This window comes from Varroa destructor, unplaced genomic scaffold, assembly GCF_002443255.2.
Source record: "Varroa destructor unplaced genomic scaffold, Vdes_3.0 BEIS01000004.1, whole genome shotgun sequence".
Classification (NCBI taxonomy): Eukaryota; Metazoa; Arthropoda; class Arachnida; order Mesostigmata; family Varroidae; genus Varroa; species Varroa destructor.
Window position 1 is genome coordinate 29853580 of NW_019211457.1, and position 18752 is coordinate 29872331.

Genomic DNA, 18752 nt, shown 5'->3' on the forward strand with positions numbered 1-18752 from the left:
ATGTGAAAATTAATTAACGTCACGTTTCAGTGAGGAAAAGATGTTCGTTCAACATTAAAATTATTGGCGTGCACCTAAAGTTCCTGCTGCCCTATATGTAGGCAAAGTGTATTTTTCTATTATGCTTTTCTGTAAGTTGATATGATATATGTCTCTCAGAAATAAATCCTCAATAACTTTATACAATATTAAAGCATATAGGTTTTTTGACAAATTTTATATACGCAAAAGAAAAAATATTACATAGAATTACCGTTTTAAGTGGTTTCATCACTTTTAGGTACGGACGACTCTTAATCCTCTGTATGCTACATATATAGTACCTAGCCGTTATCGATAATTGTTCCTTGCTGAATCACCCACCTAAGACCTTTGACAAAAACAGTCGGACCAGCGGAGATGTTTTTGAAAAATCAATAAGTAACATGCGCTGGTGTTAGGCGAAGCTATACAAGAATAGTGTTTTAGGCCGACGATCGAAATCTTGGTTTTGTTAGGCTTGTATGCTAACCGACACGCTTGTTTTTGCGTTTTGGGCGGAAAGCGGGGGCAAATCAATAGATGGACCAAGTCGCGTGCAGCGCATACGTGCACATGCTAAGGAACTTATGAAGTGCTAGAGACCTTCTGGCCAGCATAGGCAACGCTCCTAGATCACGAACCGCCGTCGTTTGCGCTACCTTCCATACAGCCTCCACGTACTCCTTCACTTTTTTCCCTTCTAGGAAATAAGAATTGATCTCTCCTTTTCATTAGGTCACAGACTTGACTAAATTCGAGGCCCGCAGAAGCCTCTAGCAAACTGTAGCTTCGAACGAAAAGCACAGCACGCGTTGACGCTGGTGATCGTTGTAGGGGCAGAAGAAGTGTAGTAAAGCCGCTAGCCAATGAGCAGTCCATCGTTTCCTCCGGGGAAAGTTCGAACAGGGCATAATAATGGATGATTTAACTATCCTACGTATTCGTACCCGCGGTCCGAATAAGCAAGTAGAAAAATGGAAAGACTGACTTGCCGTTATCCTCATGCATATCTTATAGTGCCCAGCGTCCAATAAGTACTAGAAAGACAGTGCATCGACTGCGCTAAGCCGATGCACTGCTAACAAATTATATGTTCCTAGTTAATTATTGGAGATATCAACGTGTACATGTCCGTATTCCAGTTTCTGTACAGTGTGTATGGCATTGAGTCGACAGGCATAAATAACATGACGTCATTTCTAATAATAGAGCTGACCCTGCTTTCTAAATCGTTAACTTGTTGATTTCTTTATACGCAGAAGGATAGCAGTAGAAAAACTGTAGCCTCCAAAGTTGCCGTAAGTAAATTACACGAGACTTTCATAGAGAGCCTCCTAAAAAGAGGCGGACTTCATTGTAAACACGTGAAAGCCTTTGTCAGTTGGCAATTACCAATTGATTAGGTTGAAGTAAACCGTCTTGGATTAAAGCTAAGATGAAGCATTGTTAATAACAGGGTTACATATTATTCCTGTGAAATAACGAAAAGATAGCCTGAAATTGTTTGTTTATTGATCATTTGCAAAAACATGGCCATAGATCAACATTAGAACTTCAACGCACGTCATAATAGAAAATGCCCCTGCAATCATCTAACATGGATTCAGCTAGCCCATGCAAAGTTACGCTTTTTTGAACCGCGAATCAAGTACAACATATAGTTATTGAATGGTAAGCAGAAAAACGTGATGGATGGTGCGGTATTTTCTTTTACAAGGCTTTAGTGAAATACACGGTATCTTGTCATTTGCTTTTCAAAGATACTGCTTCAGAAAAACTTAGAAGGGATGACACATAGACAACGACACCCTAATTAGCGGAATGCACCCATTCAGCACAGCAGAGACCGTGCAAATATCGAGAGCAATATCTCAGGGACTGCTGATTCCGATTCACTCTTTTGGCGCTAGCACTCAAGCTGTAAGACCTCTCCTTTAGCTTCACCTGAAGTCAGACTTCGGGTTGTTCAGTGAATGAATGGCTGATTTGGTTGAATAGAAAAATCAAACGCGCTTTGCCTTGCTCCCGCTTGTCAAAGGCCCAGTCTTCGCTATCAAAGCCTTCATCGAGAACCGACACCCACGGAAGTCATGTTGCTTAGTGCCGTCTAGACATCTTAGCATGGTCATGGTCTTTAGCTATTACCGCAACTTGGCTAACCATGCGGCGCACTCTCGATGGACTAGGTAGACAGACGTGCCGAGCTGGGGGACCTGATCATGGACATAACGGGACGGACAGATATGCCGAGCACCTTCACATGAGTTGCATACGCTCATCGCTTATCTAACTCCGCCTGCAGAGAAATTCAGCAGCGAAAAAGCCAGCTGGCGATTGACAAAATTAAAGCAGCAAGTAATATTATGGTATAACAAGCAACGGCATTTAAGGGCATTGACAATTGACTTAAGGATGGGCTAAAATGCCTGTGTATATTAATTCCATTTCCTAATGAATATTTAAACAAATATCGATGATCCAATTATTATTCAGTTTATTTACTAAGCAAATGATAGAAGTAGTAAGTAAATCATCTTTTGATACTTACGTTCGACAATGAGACTTGGATATGAATTACCTATTTATTCGAAATAAACCAAGCTTCGAGCTATCGTGAGTGCCATCGAGTAGTTTAACGTAACGCATTTATTAACGCGTTTGACTTGTAACTGCAAACGAAACTTGTTATAGATTGCAATAAAGCTAGTCCATATTCTAAAGATAAGCTAATCAATTTCTTTGTTAACTTTAGCTCCTTAAGTAAGCTAAATGTACTTGATCTGGCCATATATGCTCATAGGTGCCATGTACCTATACTTTGTCAACATTTTAGCATACCTATCAATGGCCCCTCGCATAGCTAAAATTAAAACTCATTTCTTACAGATTTTAATGTCAAGGGTGGAAACGACACAAATCAACGGGTATTCTAGATACAAGTAAATAAAAAAAAAAAAAAGAAAAACACAATTACCCGGTTAAATTATATGCTTTTGAGAAAAAGTTTAAACCCTGAAACGAAAATCGACTTACGCAGAAATAAGCTCTTCTCCAAGAACAAGCCTTTAGGAAATGAAATTTCTACATTCAAAGGAAAATATGACACAAACTTTTGCTGAGAATATCTACGCCTATGTGCTACTTAAATGAGCCTCCATAGATGTTTATTATTACGTATTTTATGTACAAATGGAAAATGTTCATATTACAAAAACTACAAACAAGTTAGATGTACGACATACGCTGTAGATCCTTAACTTATCATTGTGAGCCCTCGTTTGAGCTGTAGCAACCTTGGAATACAAAGCTCGTTTTTACTTTTTGGCGGATTTCTATTTTTCATTGATAGGACAATTTGATGCTTTTAAATATTGGAAATTTTGACACACTCGGGCGGTTTGAAAATACCGCTTCAAGTGCTTATAAAGTGCCGCTGTTTACTTTGGGCATCGTCTGCTTTGAGGACACATAACAACTTTTGATCCTTAATGCATTGCAGCGTTATGTTTCCTATAAAGGGACATCAGAGATAAATATAATTTTATTCTCTGGTAAGTAGATTGATCTAAACACTGTCTAATTGTAGCTAGTCGATTATTACTTGACTCTTTTGCTTAGTTAGTATTTTAAATTGCAATATATTAGGCGCAATATAATACAGTCTTTTACGTTTACTTTAAACAAGCGTATTCTTTCATAATATTTTATGAGTACCACTAATTTTTCATGATTTTTGTAGTTGATGAAAAGTCTGTGAATGTCCGTATAACTAGTTTGCCGCAATGAAATATATGCCAAGTGAAATAACGTTCGAGTGCATTTTCTTCTGCCATGGCACATATTTCTATTGTTAGAAGCGCCCTGAGACGTATATTAGCTTTGTAATAGTGTTTCGGGCTGTTTACATAATTACAATAAGCCAATATAAAAAATAGAGCAAAAATTACGGTTTATCAAGCTCATCAAATTTGTTTAAAACTAACTAGTCTTTTGAGCCCACTGAATGATGCTAAGACGCTGCCATTCTCTAGCTACAGTAACTTTTTTTGGAACTTATAGTGAATTACATATTGAATATTGATTATGTACGTTTTGTTTCTACCTGTTTGCGCTTCTGCAGAGTTGAAACTTAGACAAATGCACCATAATAGATGCCGTATGATCCCATAAACGCGTATACATGGCCCAGAAAATACGTATACGGTTAAGTCCGAACACCTGATTACGCATAGCTTTTTACTTTGAGTTAAAGTAGTCTAAAGTATCATGTGTTTATTTGGTATGATTAGTTAGAAGACAAATTGACTTGTCTTAAATTTACATGTTAGTAGTGCGCAGGTAATACACAGTCACCGAAGAAAAAATGGCTGCGGAGAAAAAAAAGGCAGCTGATCTCATGAAATTGGATCTTTATGGATTACTGGGCGTATTGAGCGACGCTGCCGAAAAGGATATTAAGTCCGCCTACCGCAAGAAGGCATTGAAATGCCATCCAGACAAGAATCCTGATAATCCGCAGAGTGCACAACTTTTTCAGCAGCTAACCGATGTAAGCAGTGCAACTATTATTGCGTCATAATACTAGCAGACTTTTTTAAATACGTGTATTTTAGACACTCGTTGTTATTAAATTTACGATATTCCTTTATGGAGGATGGCATGACCATTGGCTGAATTTTTTTCAGGCACTGGAAATCTTGTCAGACCCGGTCACTCGGGCCCGATATGATACGCTGCTTCAAGCGAAAAAGAACGCATTACTACGGGCTCGAGAATTAGATGTAAAACGGCGGAAACTTAAGGAAGACCTAGAAGCTCGTGAAAGAGGAGCTCAGGAAGTCAGGCTATCCGAGGATGAGCTGGAGCGACAACTACAGAGAGATATTGAGAAACTTCGCAAAGAGGGATCCAAAACTCTAGAAGAAGAGAATCGCCGTATGCGGGAAATGCTTCGCGAAGAGTTAACCCGTGCGCGAGAACAAGCTGTTGCGGAGATAGAGTGCTCTAGGCTTAAAATCAAATGGGATTCAAAGCTAGGCAGTTACGATGAGCCCGAATTGCGACGACTGCTTAAACGATATGGTAAAATTGCAGTTCTGGTAGTTTCCAGAAAGAAATCTGGGAGCGCCATCGTCGAATTCGAAGAAACTCGCAGTGCACAGTCGGCACACCGGTATGAAAAGGGCCTTTCAAGGAATCCAATAATGCTTAGCTGGGCGTCGGGGACAGGTCCGAAGGAGGCGCAGGCCTCGATTAGCTCGAAAGTAACGTTTCCTCCAGGTACGGCGAGGTCGGTTCAAGACGACCTTGATTTCGAGAATATGGTCCTGGCTAAGATGCGAGCAAAGGCGCAAGAACAGGTGCGACAAAGTGAGCTTTTGTAGTCGTCACCCAATTCGCTTAACAGTGCTAGTGTCACTGATCGTGTATAAATATGTATATTATTTAGGTACAATTGAAATTCAGTGTGTAGACAAATAGAATTTCGTGTAGTTCATGACTTCGTACGTGTAGATAGTTGTGAAAGTGAGTGCCTTAATCAATAGAAATAATGGACTAAGCTTATTTTTAAGTATCAGGACTGCCACCATAAAACGTTTGCCTTCAATACGTGCAGTAAAGGAAATAACAGGAATACGTTTGACTATGTTTATTCAATCATCTACATTCATACATTGATTATATATATATAATATATATATATATATTCGTTCATACTATTTACGAAGACTATATACAGGTAATATTCGATTAAATATACTATAATAATCGTGCTCGTTGTTATTATTATTCAAAACAGCGTTCGTTATTTAGTGCGTTTATATTACTGCTGCGACACAACTTATTTCCGAAACTTTCCTTTAATTTTCTCCTTCCAGGTTTTCTGTGTCATTTTATGAACTCTTTCCTTCCTTTGTCCACAATATTGTTGTGCGATAAAACTCAACGTTAAAGTAATGTGTTGAAGTAGGACCTTGACTTAGTAGCAGTGTAGCTAATAGCCGACACATTATTCAATTAGTATTTACTGTGACATCGGCTAGCGCCAGTTGTGTGATACACTTCTGCGAATTTGCAGATTCTAGCCATTCATTCTTCGGGCATGGGTTGGCAAGTATTTTGTACGAAAGTCGACTTTAACAGGTGTCATTATGAAATAATCGTAAGTGTAAGAATTACCGAATTACCTAATTATCTACTCAAAGCTCGACTCATTTCTCGCCGTTTTTTACCGTCTGCGTCTCCATGCTTGATGGCATTTCCGTAGGGTTCTCCATAGCATTTCTTGCTCTGTCCCAATTATGAACATGCGCGTACCCTTTTCTGCTAAACTTTCCTATCGACTGAAGCAAAGGTCTAGGTCGATGTGGGCAATTAGATGCTGATTCTCGTTTCGGCACCAAGTCATCAAGTATAAAAAACGATCGAGTATGATGTCTGGCTACCAACCTATTTCCGGTAAGGTAACTTCAAAGATTAAGCGGCACACCTAGATAATGTTCATGTTCATCTGTATTTGAGCGCCAGGACTAGCGGTACTTGTATGATTCGTATTTCTCTTACAATTTTTTCCTCTTGTCTCCGCATCCGTGATCGTCTCTATCGCACCAAGTAAATAAAGGATTTACGCAGGTACGTGGCCGATCATGGCATCCGGCTTGTAGACAGCATGATAGGCGTTTCGTAAGAGCGCGTAGGGAAAGCAAGACTCAAGCAAGTCCATAGTCAAGAAAGGTGAGTCCTGCACAATAAGGTCAAGTAGGATATAGACCGATTCGCGGTGGCGAATAGCCTCCTTATCTGCTTCTTGCCCTAGTCGGAGCATTGACGACGAGGCAAGCTGAAACAGTAACAAGAATAGGTGGTTGCAACGATATATAAAATACTACATTTTATTAATAAAGTTAATATATTACCGGAAAAGTTAGGTACTTCCATACTTAACTTTTAAGTACATAAGGGGTTAAATAACTAGACTACTAACACCTAGTTTAATGAAATATATTCTACGATGATATACAATCAAAAACATAACGAGTAACTAACCGCCAGAAACTCTTTTAATCTCTCCTCAATGTCGCCCTGTCCACAGAGCGTGAACAGAGCTCCTGCGAGGCCATTGATGGCTTGAGCCAAGCAGTGGATGTTATTTTGGTGTGCTTCAAGCGGTGGTCGATACAACGACGCTTCACTGCGGGCCAATCGGGGTAATGCGACTGCTAAAAACACCATCAGCAGGCACGCTAATTGATACTCCTCATCAGGTCCCTCTGAAGTAAAACAGAAATATGTTCAGAAAATAAATAAAACATAGGGTAATAAGCTTTATTAAATTTGTTATTAACGCATGCAAATGTTTTAGTAAACATTTATTTCCAAGCCAATTTCAGTATATCAACATCCATGTACATGTTGCTACGGATAGTAACTATTAATAATATAATAGACCTGTAAATATTTATTTTTTATGCATATTATATCTATGTACTAGTATATCAGTAGAGGCTGCTCTTTAAGAACGAACGAAGAATTTGTACTGACCATTCTTTGCATGCTGACGGAGCGCCTGTACGAGTGCGGGATCGACGCGACATTCTAGACCACCTGATACAGCCATCTCGGATACACTGAGACTGGCAAGTTGATTTGCGGGATTCGAATTGTTTTGCACACCTTGATGGAAGTCCTCGATGGAGCTAAGCAAAAACGGGATACGATCCTCGAGAACGTCGTGCAGAGCATTCTGAGTTAGCTCACGGAAGCACAATATTACGCCGACGATCGTCATTCGCTGTAAAACGCTATCAACCATCTGCAGGCCTTTTGCTAGTTCACGCATCTTATCCGGTTTGTCATAACTCGACCGAAGCTCGGCGAGCACATCGCGATTTTGTGCAACGATTTTCTTGAGCTCTGATACCTGAGAGGCAACATGCCACATCAGGCTTTCATTTAGATGTTTGATCCCGTACGGTCCTAACAACTCAGCCAAAGCCCGAAGTTCTGGTATAGGAAAACAACGTTGTTTTTAGAAAAAAATATATATTTCTTAAATACATGATAAATATTCTAAGAAAATATGAAAATATATTTCCAATTTTAAAACAATAACAGCTCATAAAGTATCTCTTCGCTTGTCGCTAACAAAATGGTAATTAGCGGAAAAATGTATAAGGGACATGATTATTTTTAGAAAGCGGGACAAACAGGGTTTTTTTGGAATTTTTATTCCTAGTGGCCTTCTTGTGTTTTTACAAATTTTTGAATAATCGTCCACAATAAGGTATGGGACTAAGTAGAACGTAAGATTCCCGCTGGTAAAATTGTGAAATAAAAGTAAATATTTATATATAAATTGATCACATGAAGAACCTTAGGTTTTTGTCTTGTAAAAAAATGTTTTTTTTTGAGCTTACGGCACTTGTTTTTTATTGTGTTAGACTAAAGATCCAATAGATTATGCAGAGGATTGCAAAAAGCAAAAACTCATCGAAAATTTACCTCCTTGCTGTTATTCTAGTAATTTCTACATAGAAGCATATACACACACATGCACACTAGGCGCGTTTTGTCGCATTGACTTACTATTGCTGATCCATTCATTACTGATTAGAGAATAGCAACCATTCTCAGCAAAGAACATGTCAATCTAGAAGCTCGTTTCTTACTTACCATTGACGTCGGAGTACTCCTCAGCTGTGTATGGAATCTGAGGATCCTGCGAGATTGTAACAAATGATCTCTGGAACGGCGAAAAGACAATGTGTCCCGCAGTGGCTCTGCGTAGCAGCACTTCAAGATACCACGTAGTAAATAGGGACGTGATCGTCTTATCCCCGTTACGGTCTTGCGTTTGGGTTTGCTGCAGAAGAACATGGTTGAAGACGCGCGTTATGTCGATGGATACTGGAAGTAACACAAAGTTGTACTCATAAATCCCCGCTACCTTTCATGTATGGGAACATATGTGGTAGGACTATTTAAAAAATAAAAAAGGTTGTATGTAAACTTTGCAGCGTAAAGGTTAAAACAATTAACAGTATATGTAATGTGTGTACTTACACTACTTACCAACATTTTCGATGCCTTGGAGAACACTCATGTAAGCCCGAACAGAACTCAGCAGTTCGCTGGGTTTGGCAATATCACCCGATTCCTGGTCAAACATCACCATACCAACGAGAGCTTTAGCGAAGCGTATTTCTAATTGACTGGCAAGGTATTCACGAGGTGCAAACGTGTGCTCCCATATCGTCATGGTCGGACAGTAATTAATAGCGTAGCATACTTCAGTCAAAGCCATGTGCAATTTGTCCATCCTGTAAACATCCAATATGAAAAATTAAATACATTTCGCTAATCTTGGGTTACCATTCGCTTTTCAAGTAACATTTCTGCAACAATAAATTAACCTAACGTTGTTCACTACATCATATTAATTTCCAATAAGTTTTCGCAACTCTTGCTATAACATACGTGGATAGCTCTAGCCTTGTCCTTCGATAGCTCTCAATGCCAGGCTCCTCTGGTTCAGGTAAAGGCGGGCCATTTTTGGCAGTTTTCTTCTCTCGTTTTCTTCGATGCAACATGTGCGCAATACGTTGGGCCGCATGTTTTGCTAAAAGTCGATCAGACAATGAGCATTGTTCGTCGCAAATGGTGGTAATAATATTTTTGGCTTCTTTGGCCATCTCATCGAGGAATGCGTTCGCCATAGTTACCGAACGATCACCGATGTGATAGCGCTCTTCAGGACACAATTCATGTGTGCACGAGATGAAGTGTGCACAAATTAGCGGAAAGGCCACGACGTAACGGGTTTGTGCAGGAAACTCGAGGCACTGGTGAAACTGGTCTTCGAAGGCTCGGTTGAAGAAACTTCATATAGAAGAGAATTTAATACAAGTAAATACCAAGATTTAACTGAAAGAATCGTTGCATACGCCTGACTGCTATGCCGTAATAGCTGTATAAAATATAATGCGGATATTTTCAATTTGGAAGCAAGGCTTACCAAAAAACGGATAGGTCCGAGGTCTCTTGAAGGACTTTATCAAGGTAGTCGACCATTTTCGTGTGAAAAACGATCGTGTTCATGAGTATGGCAAGATCCGAGCGTCCTTCGAGGTTGAGTGTGTACTTCGATGAAGCGGCATTAGTTTGCAAACGAAACCAGTCTAATCGAAGGCCTCTCAAGTCAAATACGCATTTTTCTTCCACCTGAACGAAACAAAACCCAGATGACATATTAGTTAAATGGTTACGGTCATGGTTATGGTCAGACGGTTTGCTTATGCTCCTTGGACAGGTTACTCTAAAACATAGAGGATCGTATTAACTTTGCCTTTGAACGTTGGTAGTGTTACTTTGGCATAGTTCAACCGGATTCATTTTAAAAAATGGCTTGTCGTCGAGTACAGATGATCTGATAGCGGACAAAACTTGTCCCCCTTTCAGAAAAAGAGTAATGTCACCAAAAATGCTTACTTGTTTAACGCTCATTGATGAAATTGTTTGGCAAATTGAAGACAAGACCAGCGAGTCTTCTTCGGGAAGACTTTGCATATTAGACAGGATTATATTGAGTGCAGTCGCGTCGAAACCTGCAAGGTACTGGATGAAGTACAGCTGGAAGATCTGATTATATTTCCGCACGAGTCCCCGGAGCTCTTCTATATGGAACAGAAGTTCGGGTAATTGTCGATCTAAAAGATCGTCGTTTGTTTGATTCTTCTGTTTATTGGCTGCCTTTTGTGGCGGGTTATCCATATGTCGCAGCAACCAAGTTACCTGAGACGTAACAGATGAACTGTCGTCAATAACTTCTGCTAAAAAAATGCTTATTTTAGATTTGCTAAGTGAAATAGGCAGGTAAAAAAAAACATTGTAATGGCATATGTTTATAATAGGTATCTCTGGAGCTTCATATTCTGTACTGTTCTGCGCTTTCTATATATATATTATCTTAAATATGGTATTTGATATATCGAGGATTTTGAATACCTCATCGCGAGCCATAGATAATGCCATGAAGACGATGAGCGCCTTGGGACCTAGCAGACCTGGCTGCTCGGACAACAGGAGGCCCAACTCCTTCAGCGCCGAACGAAGGAACTTTCGTCTTTCTCGATGAATGTAGGGTCTGCAGTAACCGATGGAACAGATTGAAAGAAATTTAATGTATGCGTGTTTAATTTTAGTTAACTGCGTGTAGTGGAGCAAATAACCGATAATTTCTCTGTAGCAAGCCTATACTGGTCGGCAAAGTTATTGTCATACATGCGTTATACTGTGAATGTCTCATTTGGTTCAAAGTTACCTATCAAAGAAAATGTATGATTCTAAATGATACTTACTGTAAGAGAATAGAAATGATGTTCCAGTATTACATTTTCGATTGTATCATTTGTAATGAATAGCTTAAACTAGGTCTTCTTTAACCAGCGAGAAATCTTTTCAAACGACTGTAAGCAAACTAGGGAGTTAATATTTAGGGGCAAACATAATCGCTAATACAGGTAGAAGTCTTACGCCTGCTGAACTGCGGTGTTGTAGCTGTCCTTAATTTCTGTCAACTTTTTGTTGTAGCCCTTGATTCCTTCAAAGAACTGCTGGACGTATGCGTGAACGTGAAGAACCTCGTCACGAAACAGTGTGACTACCCAGCCGTTATTGAGTGCCGCAAGGAACAGTTTGTTTGCGGGACCTTGCTGTTGATTGACAAACGGATGAATGAGCAGAAAGCCGAATATAATCCAGCGTTCCATCGATTCAAGGGAAAGGTACTCGCAGGCGATTGTCTCCGTCTGCGAAGGTGTTAACATGTTGTTCGGCTGTGCTATAAGACTCAACAGGTAGTTTTTTCTCCAGTCATCTGCTGTCAAGTTTCGCCGCGGAAACACGTGTACAAGTGAAGAGAGCACATTATACAGCATCTTCGAATGTGGCACGAATTCATCTGATAATTTTTTGAGAGGTGGGTCGTAGTCGACAATCATCTGACCCAACCGAGGAAAGCTCTGATCACTATAAGAGCACATGATAAGGTAAGAAAGGAATAGGTTTATCAGAACAGCCAACGAACGCATTTGATGAAAAAGGTAAGAATGTATCTCCTACATGTATTTTTATTTAAAAATGAGTAAAATAAAATGTTCAGCAACTGCTGACTATATATGTTCTTCACAGTACATTAGGCAAAGAAATATACAGCTAACACACACCACTGGCCATGTATTATTTCGTAGGCTGCATTAAACAATCCAAGAACGGCTTTGCGGTCCTCTACGCGTGAAAGCAGTATCAGTAAGCTCACGTATGTGGTAATGAGGTCTAAATACGCTTTCGTCAGGTCGAAATTTAAGGAGATATTTGGTGCCATTAGGAACATATCCAGATGCGTCAAAAGGTCGTTTACATGATCCTGTAGAGAAAACGCAAAAGTGATTGAAAAATCATTAGATCTTTTATTACATTTTGGTGAGAAATCATTAAGTGTTTTTGAAACGACAAATGCATCTGAGCAGTGCTTAAACTTGAAACGAGATTTCATGAAGATGCAAAATTTTTAGATTGAAAAAAGATGTTTTATTTTTAAACGTCATCAGCATCATTGGCTGTTTTTAATCTTTATTTGTTAGAGACGTAAGCTTCATCGAAAATGTTCACTTTACATGATTCTGGCGGGTTACAAGGAATGCTCTAAAAGGACTAATTTTTCCTAAACAGGATCATTTACAAAAAATATTAAGCGCTAAGAGTTAGCGACAAACAGCTCATTTTTCCCCTCATTTTCGTGCTATATTCATAGACATGTTACCGATAAGTGACAGGTCACTTAAGTGATGACGGGAACTGGACATAGGAAAAAAAAAGTCGCTGACGGCTTTAATAACAGGATGGATAACAATTGATATAGATATGGCTCAATTACCTTAAAATCAAGCAGATCCACGAACGTATAATAGTAGAGAGACAAGCTTTTGACGATTTCTTGCTTGATTTGGAAGACGGGAGTAAGCTGAGCAGACGAACCTTTGATATCGACGTTTGGAAATCGTCTCACAATATGCTTGATTGACGACTCTAAGCTTTTGTCTGATAGAAATGATGGTTTAGATTTTGCATCTCCACATGCCTAAAATAGTGAATGTTCGCAGACAACACAAAGTTAAGTCCTAATCACACTGTTCAAGATAATGCAATACAAAGATCGACACAAATTCACGCACAGGTGCACCCTACGCTGGCTAAAATTCCAAATACACGCAATTATTTAAATCAATATTTAACTCCTGAAACGCGTAACAACCAATACTTAGTAAGTCATGTTCAAGTATGTGTAACATTATCACTTTACACACATGTAACAAGAAGATTCGAGCCATAAATTAATGTATATAGCATTCAAAAGTTCAGCTTCAGTGTAAGGCATGTTGTAGTTTATTATAATCTACACATGGTGTCTTATAATTTCTCTCTATATAAACATTTGTATAAACCAACCGAAAAAAATACAAAAAAGGCAGGGAGCTTTCAACAACTTACTACATTGTATATATGATGTACATGTAACGCGACATGATGATCTATATCGGTATTATTTGAAAATCGGAACGTTGGTATCTCATACCCACATATTATATTGCATAACACTTCTAATTCATAACTTACGTAGTTGAGTCGCTTAAATATAACTGCAGAGGGTAACGTAGCCCTCGTGCCACCAAAACGAAAATAATGATGACTAAGTAATGAACCAAACTTGGAAGACGATTTCGCATGTGTGTTGGAAATGTAACATGCCGCCACTTCCACAACTGCGAAAATTGCTGCCACCTGTGCTTCGCATGAATATGATCTTGTTGTATAAATCAAGTTCAATTATCCAATGGGCAACAAGTGGTAAATGAATGTATTTGCACATAGGTATTGTAGGGACGTATTTGGTAACAGAAAAACATATCTCTAAAAAAGGTCAGCGACATTGGCTAGTCTCCCCGGCCCTGTGGAATTACGTCAAAAAGAATTTTCTATCCTGAGATTTTTTCTACGATACGAAATATGGTTAAGGTCAAATTAAATAATTGGCAATCAATGCAAGAGTGATACGATAAAAAAAATGAACGAAATTTTAACGGCAATCAACTGCGACTAAAACTTTTTTGAATTGAAGATTTGCCATTTTTGGTTTTAGTTATGGCAACGCGCAGATTTAATGCGAAGTAAGGAAGCTTTACAAAGCACCTAAATACGCCCTTACGCAGCTCAATAATAAGGTAAATCCCATTCTGAAAAAAAATGGAAGAATTAACTGGTTATTTACGGTCTCTATTTCTTTCTTGACAGCTTGTGGCCTACAGAAATGTCACATCTCAAAAAGCGCGCTTTTTGCTTCCTGAGAATTGTAAATCTTTAAAACTAGGAAATGCATAAGCACACAAAATGTAACATGGCCGTCTCCCTTGTTATTTTATGCAAGACTTTTTAACGCTGCTTTCTCTTTTGTGTTTTTCTGAGCTACGCCTTTTTGTTTGTCCTTTGGTTTAGAAGAGAAAAAAGACCAAACATGCTAGGCGCTCTAAATACTTCAATTTTATAATAATTCAATATAACTGTGCTGGAACAGAATGATTCTATTCATATGCTTATATGCGACGATGCGGGCGACCGGATCAGGAGCATCGGAAAAAGCTTTCTCCATTAAAAAAATTAATCTTTAATTAATTAAATCTGTTGGGATCTCGTAATTGCAATGTTGTATGTCACATGTCAACAGATATAGCAAAAATAGTTACGATTGATAATAAACAAATGTAACAAGCCACACCGTAGCTGAAAAAAGAACATATTTGCATTTATAAGTTGGCTCTATTAGCTATGTCACATTGGTACAGCTTAGAACAGCCTTAAGCTATACGATCATAAATATAACAAATGCTAGGTAAATAATAAATCGACCAGCCAAAATAATGACAATACGCATCAGTGTGGTAACAGTATTCATCTGTCTTATACAACTCCATACTTTGCGCAAATACGTATCCTAGCTTGAAACTGCTTTTCTGATTTCTTTCGATCTGGCTGTCAGAGGTTGAATATGCCTTTTCAGAAGTCATTTTCATACAATCTGCCAAACACGCAAAGGTAAGTAAAACTAAAATGCTAAATAAAAATCGTCCATTTGGTTCTACTGCATGCGATATTAGATTAAATTTGAAAACAAAGAGCCAGTTCTTTATTTAGCAAAGCACCTCAACATTTCTGGATTACATCGCAGCGGTGCTACCTCGGACAAATGTAATTCCCCAAAAATTGAAGTAAGATTTATATTCGAAATATTTTACAGTATCATAGACTTGGTTGGTTTTTGACACGCACTTCGAAAATAGAGTGCATGACTTTAGAGGCAATGGATATATTTGTCCGGCGCACGGTGAAGATCAATGTTAACTCACAGCAGTAAGTTGATATTCTACAAGTAAAGAATTGTAGTGCTACGTCTGCCGGTAGACCACGACGTGATACAACAAGTACGGCGGTATGAATGTCGACTAGGACGGCGCTCACTGCCGACTAGGAAAACAGCTTTACAGTTAGAAAACAGTAGTCATGAAAAACAGGCATGACAGACATCGCTGGACCATATCGCATTTTTCCCGTGATGGTCATACAGACACATAATGAAATACTCTGGCTTCAAAACCGTTCAAAACCAGGTATAAATACACTTCGTGTTGTATAAGGGATCACTTATCTAAAGCAGTGCTAAATTAAAACAGTACTACCGACCGAAAAACTCAAGTCACACTGTCAGCGGATGATCATAAGAGCTTTATGAAAACCGAAATAGAAGGTAAAAAGATGAATGGCTACCGGAAATAATTATCTGATATGATTGTCTTGCAGCTTCATAGATTTCATATGTGAACTCTCATCTCGGATGATAAAACTTGGATAAGTCCGGCAATATGCGTTTCGGGAATCTGTGAAGCAGCATGACGAATTTAAAAGCTCGTCTAAAAGGATTGCACGGGCCAAATGCAATTGAACAGAAAAGCCACTGCACGTCGCGTCCATGATCCTATGGATTTTGAAAGCAAGTGTTTTCAGCACAAGTAATGTAGTTCAAATCTCATTTCCTGTGTTTTCGCAATGCATAGACTTAATTCAACTTCTTGGGAAGATTAATATTACTATGATACATCATATATAAACATTGTTAAACAAAGCTTTATACTTAAAAGGGTAATAGAACAAATGTTTAATTTTTACTTCGCCGGATGAGAGTAATTTATACGAAAATTCAATTTGCCCATCTCAGTCTCTATTTGATTAAATTGCGTTATATGCAATTGATAAAATTTGATCTGCTTGGACTTTACAGGAACAAGTCTACAAATTTCAAGACGCGCGCATTTAATTGTTTGACTTTGATTGCCACGAGCTTCGATGTACCAGTGCTAAAAAACCGACGTACCCTAGGCAGGACTGCCAGTCGGTATTTTTCAGGGGTCAAATGATTGGTTCCTTGTATCATATTAAAGCACATTCTACCAACGCCTAAATAAATCAATTCATCCATTCCAAAACTCATTACATTGATCACATCATAATTTCAATAGATTACGATTTACTTTCTGTCATTACACATCTCATATAGTCTTTAACTACCGATAGTAGTAGTATTTGAGCGAATGAAGGAGTCGTAAATTGAATATACTCATGCTGGGAACCAGCCGAAGCTGGTCAAAGCAAGGCTTTACACCAAAAGCGGACGTGAAACATTTGTCAAATTGGATATATTCGGGCTGCAGTTATTATTATTACTAAAACCTACTATAAATGATGCAAACTGAATAACGCCACTAGCGCTCAAAAACATTTTCTTGAACATTGTTTGTCAAATCGAATGCATCATTGTAACATTTATGAACGATACTATTAAACTTAAACCACAATGTAAAACCACTAAAATATAGTTTCTGGCAACTACACAAAGATCAAACGATCTACGAACAGATAATAAAGCACAGACATCCCAATTATAAAAAAATAATCTCTTCTTGAAAAATAACTTACCAATATATAACGCAATGTGTGTTACGCAAAATTGCATCAGCTATAAATAGACTGCATCTTTACGCATATGTAAACCCGAAACAAGAAGATTTATAGGCAAATGTTCTAAAGGGATAAATTCGCTCATCTAATCATTAGTTGGAAACAAATTATATTCTTATCGTCGGCTTTCCTTTTTGAACATTCTTTAGATATCTTTTGTATATACGGATACAATGATACCATCAAGTGAGAGTTTTATTTTCAAGCTTTGAATATTTAACATCATGCACCCAGTTGACGTCTATATGATAGACGCATACATGGAGTTTGATTTTTACTAAACAAGTTTAATTATGAATTTCCAAACAGCAAAGTAGTTGGTGCAAGAGTATGCGTATTTTCAAATCATAACTAATAGCGGTTTTATAACTCATTTATAGCACAACCAGGAAGGCGCGATTAAATCACATTCGAACTAATTGGCAGATAATATTTATTGAAATCCTGTTTTTTCATTGACTGGAGAGATAGTTTACATGAAGCAACTAGTCTCGCATGTTCATACATATAAAATTATGTAAGTTTAAAGTTTCGATAGAACAAACAATAACACAAAATGCTTGAGTAGAACTTCCCTTTATTTTTAGTTAACCAGAAGCCCAGTATAACCTAAAAAGTAAATATAATCGAATAGTGGGTGCGATATGAGCGGTCATAATCGTCTCCTGGATCAACTAGTCCACTGTGGGCAAACAGAAGCGGTTTTACGCCTCAGAAATAAATTAATATCATCCGCCGGATGCTCCCAACGACATAGAACGCACCACTAATCAAGTTCCGCTACGCTAAATAGTAAAGCAACGCCTAACACTGCAACTATGAGGTATTACGTTCATCTAAATGTCAGTCAGCATCCAGTGGACAGAGCGCTTACCGCAGTTGGTACTGTGCTTCTGGTAACAAATAATAATTCTATGTTCAAATCATCGTTATCAAATCGATGTCCTTTTTGTCAACTTACCTTCTTAATGTTGTAAATTCGTGTTAGCATTCCTATCCCACGGTCATTAAGGATGGTTAACTTTTCCGCGAACTTCTGTTGGGAGACGTTCATTGATCGAGTCATAGTCGCCATGGCTGCTGGTAAAAGTGCGTGCGTATAAGTGCTTCCTAAAATTGGCCAGGGCACATTAGACAACAACAAAGCACGACGGTGAGGTAGCACGGATTTTTCGTTCGTTCTGTTCCGCGTGAAACTCCTCTCTCCTTTTCGAGCTACACTCCGACTGAGACATTGCCGTTATAACTTATTCCGAACGCTCCATTATTGCCAGTTGCCAAAGCGCCAATAGCAGCTACTACTGGTAATACTATTACCAGTCTTAAAATTGCCAATTTCATTCTCGAAAAGGTATTAAAAACATTGAGCTGGTCATCATATTGGTTCGAGAGGAGCAACGGGCAGCTAAATTTCGGTTAGATCAGCCAGTATGGCCTAGTCGCTTAGCTCGACGGGTAGGCCGCAGTCGGCTGTATACGAGGCCAAGTTCGGCTGTAGCATACAGATTCACAAACGGATTAGACTGACGAATGCTGAAAGGAACACCCCTTTCAGTTGTGTAAACAACAGACAGCTCGGGCGGCACAAAGTGACAGCGCCCGGCGAA

General features: G+C 38.7%; 2 protein-coding genes across 7 annotated transcripts; one reads left to right on the forward strand and one right to left on the reverse strand.

Annotated features, from left to right (window-relative positions):
* Positions 1–3466: 3466 nt before the first annotated feature.
* LOC111249337 (dnaJ homolog subfamily C member 17) lies at positions 3467–9901 on the forward strand. Of its 5 annotated transcripts, XR_015326796.1 has the most exons (5): positions 3467–3572; positions 4350–4570; positions 4707–5381; positions 6635–6756; positions 7115–9901. XR_015326796.1 is itself a non-coding variant. In XM_086987629.1 (4 exons), the coding sequence occupies exons 2-4, from the start codon at positions 4385–4387 to the stop codon at positions 6635–6637; spliced, it is 864 nt and encodes a 287-aa protein (XP_086843755.1). In that variant the 5' UTR covers positions 3467–3572; positions 4350–4384; the 3' UTR covers positions 6638–9901. The 5 variants fall into 5 exon arrangements, 3 of the variants coding, with proteins under 3 accessions (XP_086843755.1, XP_022658816.1, XP_022658817.1); XR_015326795.1 differs by having other exon boundaries at positions 4707–6756; XM_086987629.1 differs by having other exon boundaries at positions 6635–9901.
* On the reverse strand, positions 5657–18714 carry Hem (Nck associated protein 1 Hem). Of its 2 annotated transcripts, XM_022803069.2 has the most exons (13): positions 18107–18713; positions 12956–13159; positions 12246–12445; positions 11554–12048; positions 11026–11164; positions 10510–10812; positions 10037–10242; positions 9499–9900; positions 9094–9341; positions 8695–8928; positions 7564–8025; positions 7069–7292; positions 5657–6862 (listed from the first exon to the last, which is right to left on the reverse strand). In XM_022803069.2, the coding sequence occupies exons 1-13, from the start codon at positions 18218–18220 to the stop codon at positions 6647–6649; spliced, it is 3447 nt and encodes a 1148-aa protein (XP_022658804.1). In that variant the 5' UTR covers positions 18221–18713; the 3' UTR covers positions 5657–6646. The 2 variants fall into 2 exon arrangements, with proteins under 2 accessions (XP_022658804.1, XP_022658806.1); XM_022803071.2 differs by lacking the exon at positions 12956–13159 and having other exon boundaries at positions 18107–18714.
* Positions 18715–18752: the final 38 nt, after the last annotated feature.

Bases quoted from the DNA above. Each gene is read 5' to 3' on its own strand.
- LOC111249337 (XM_022803081.2), top strand. From the start codon at position 4,385: ATGGCTGCGGAGAAAAAAAAGGCAGCTGATCTCATGAAATTGGATCTT. The intron at 4,571-4,706 runs GTAAGCAGTGCA...AATTTTTTTCAG, and splicing joins TTTTTCAGCAGCTAACCGAT to GCACTGGAAATCTTGTCAGA.
- Hem (XM_022803069.2), bottom strand. From the start codon at position 18,220: ATGGCGACTATGACTCGATCAATGAACGTCTCCCAACAGAAGTTCGCG. The intron at 10,813-11,025 runs GTATTCAAAATC...GTTACGTCTCAG, and splicing joins TATCTATGGCTCGCGATGAG to GTAACTTGGTTGCTGCGACA. The intron at 6,863-7,068 runs GTTAGTTACTCG...TTACTGTTTCAG, and splicing joins GATTAAAAGAGTTTCTGGCG to CTTGCCTCGTCGTCAATGCT.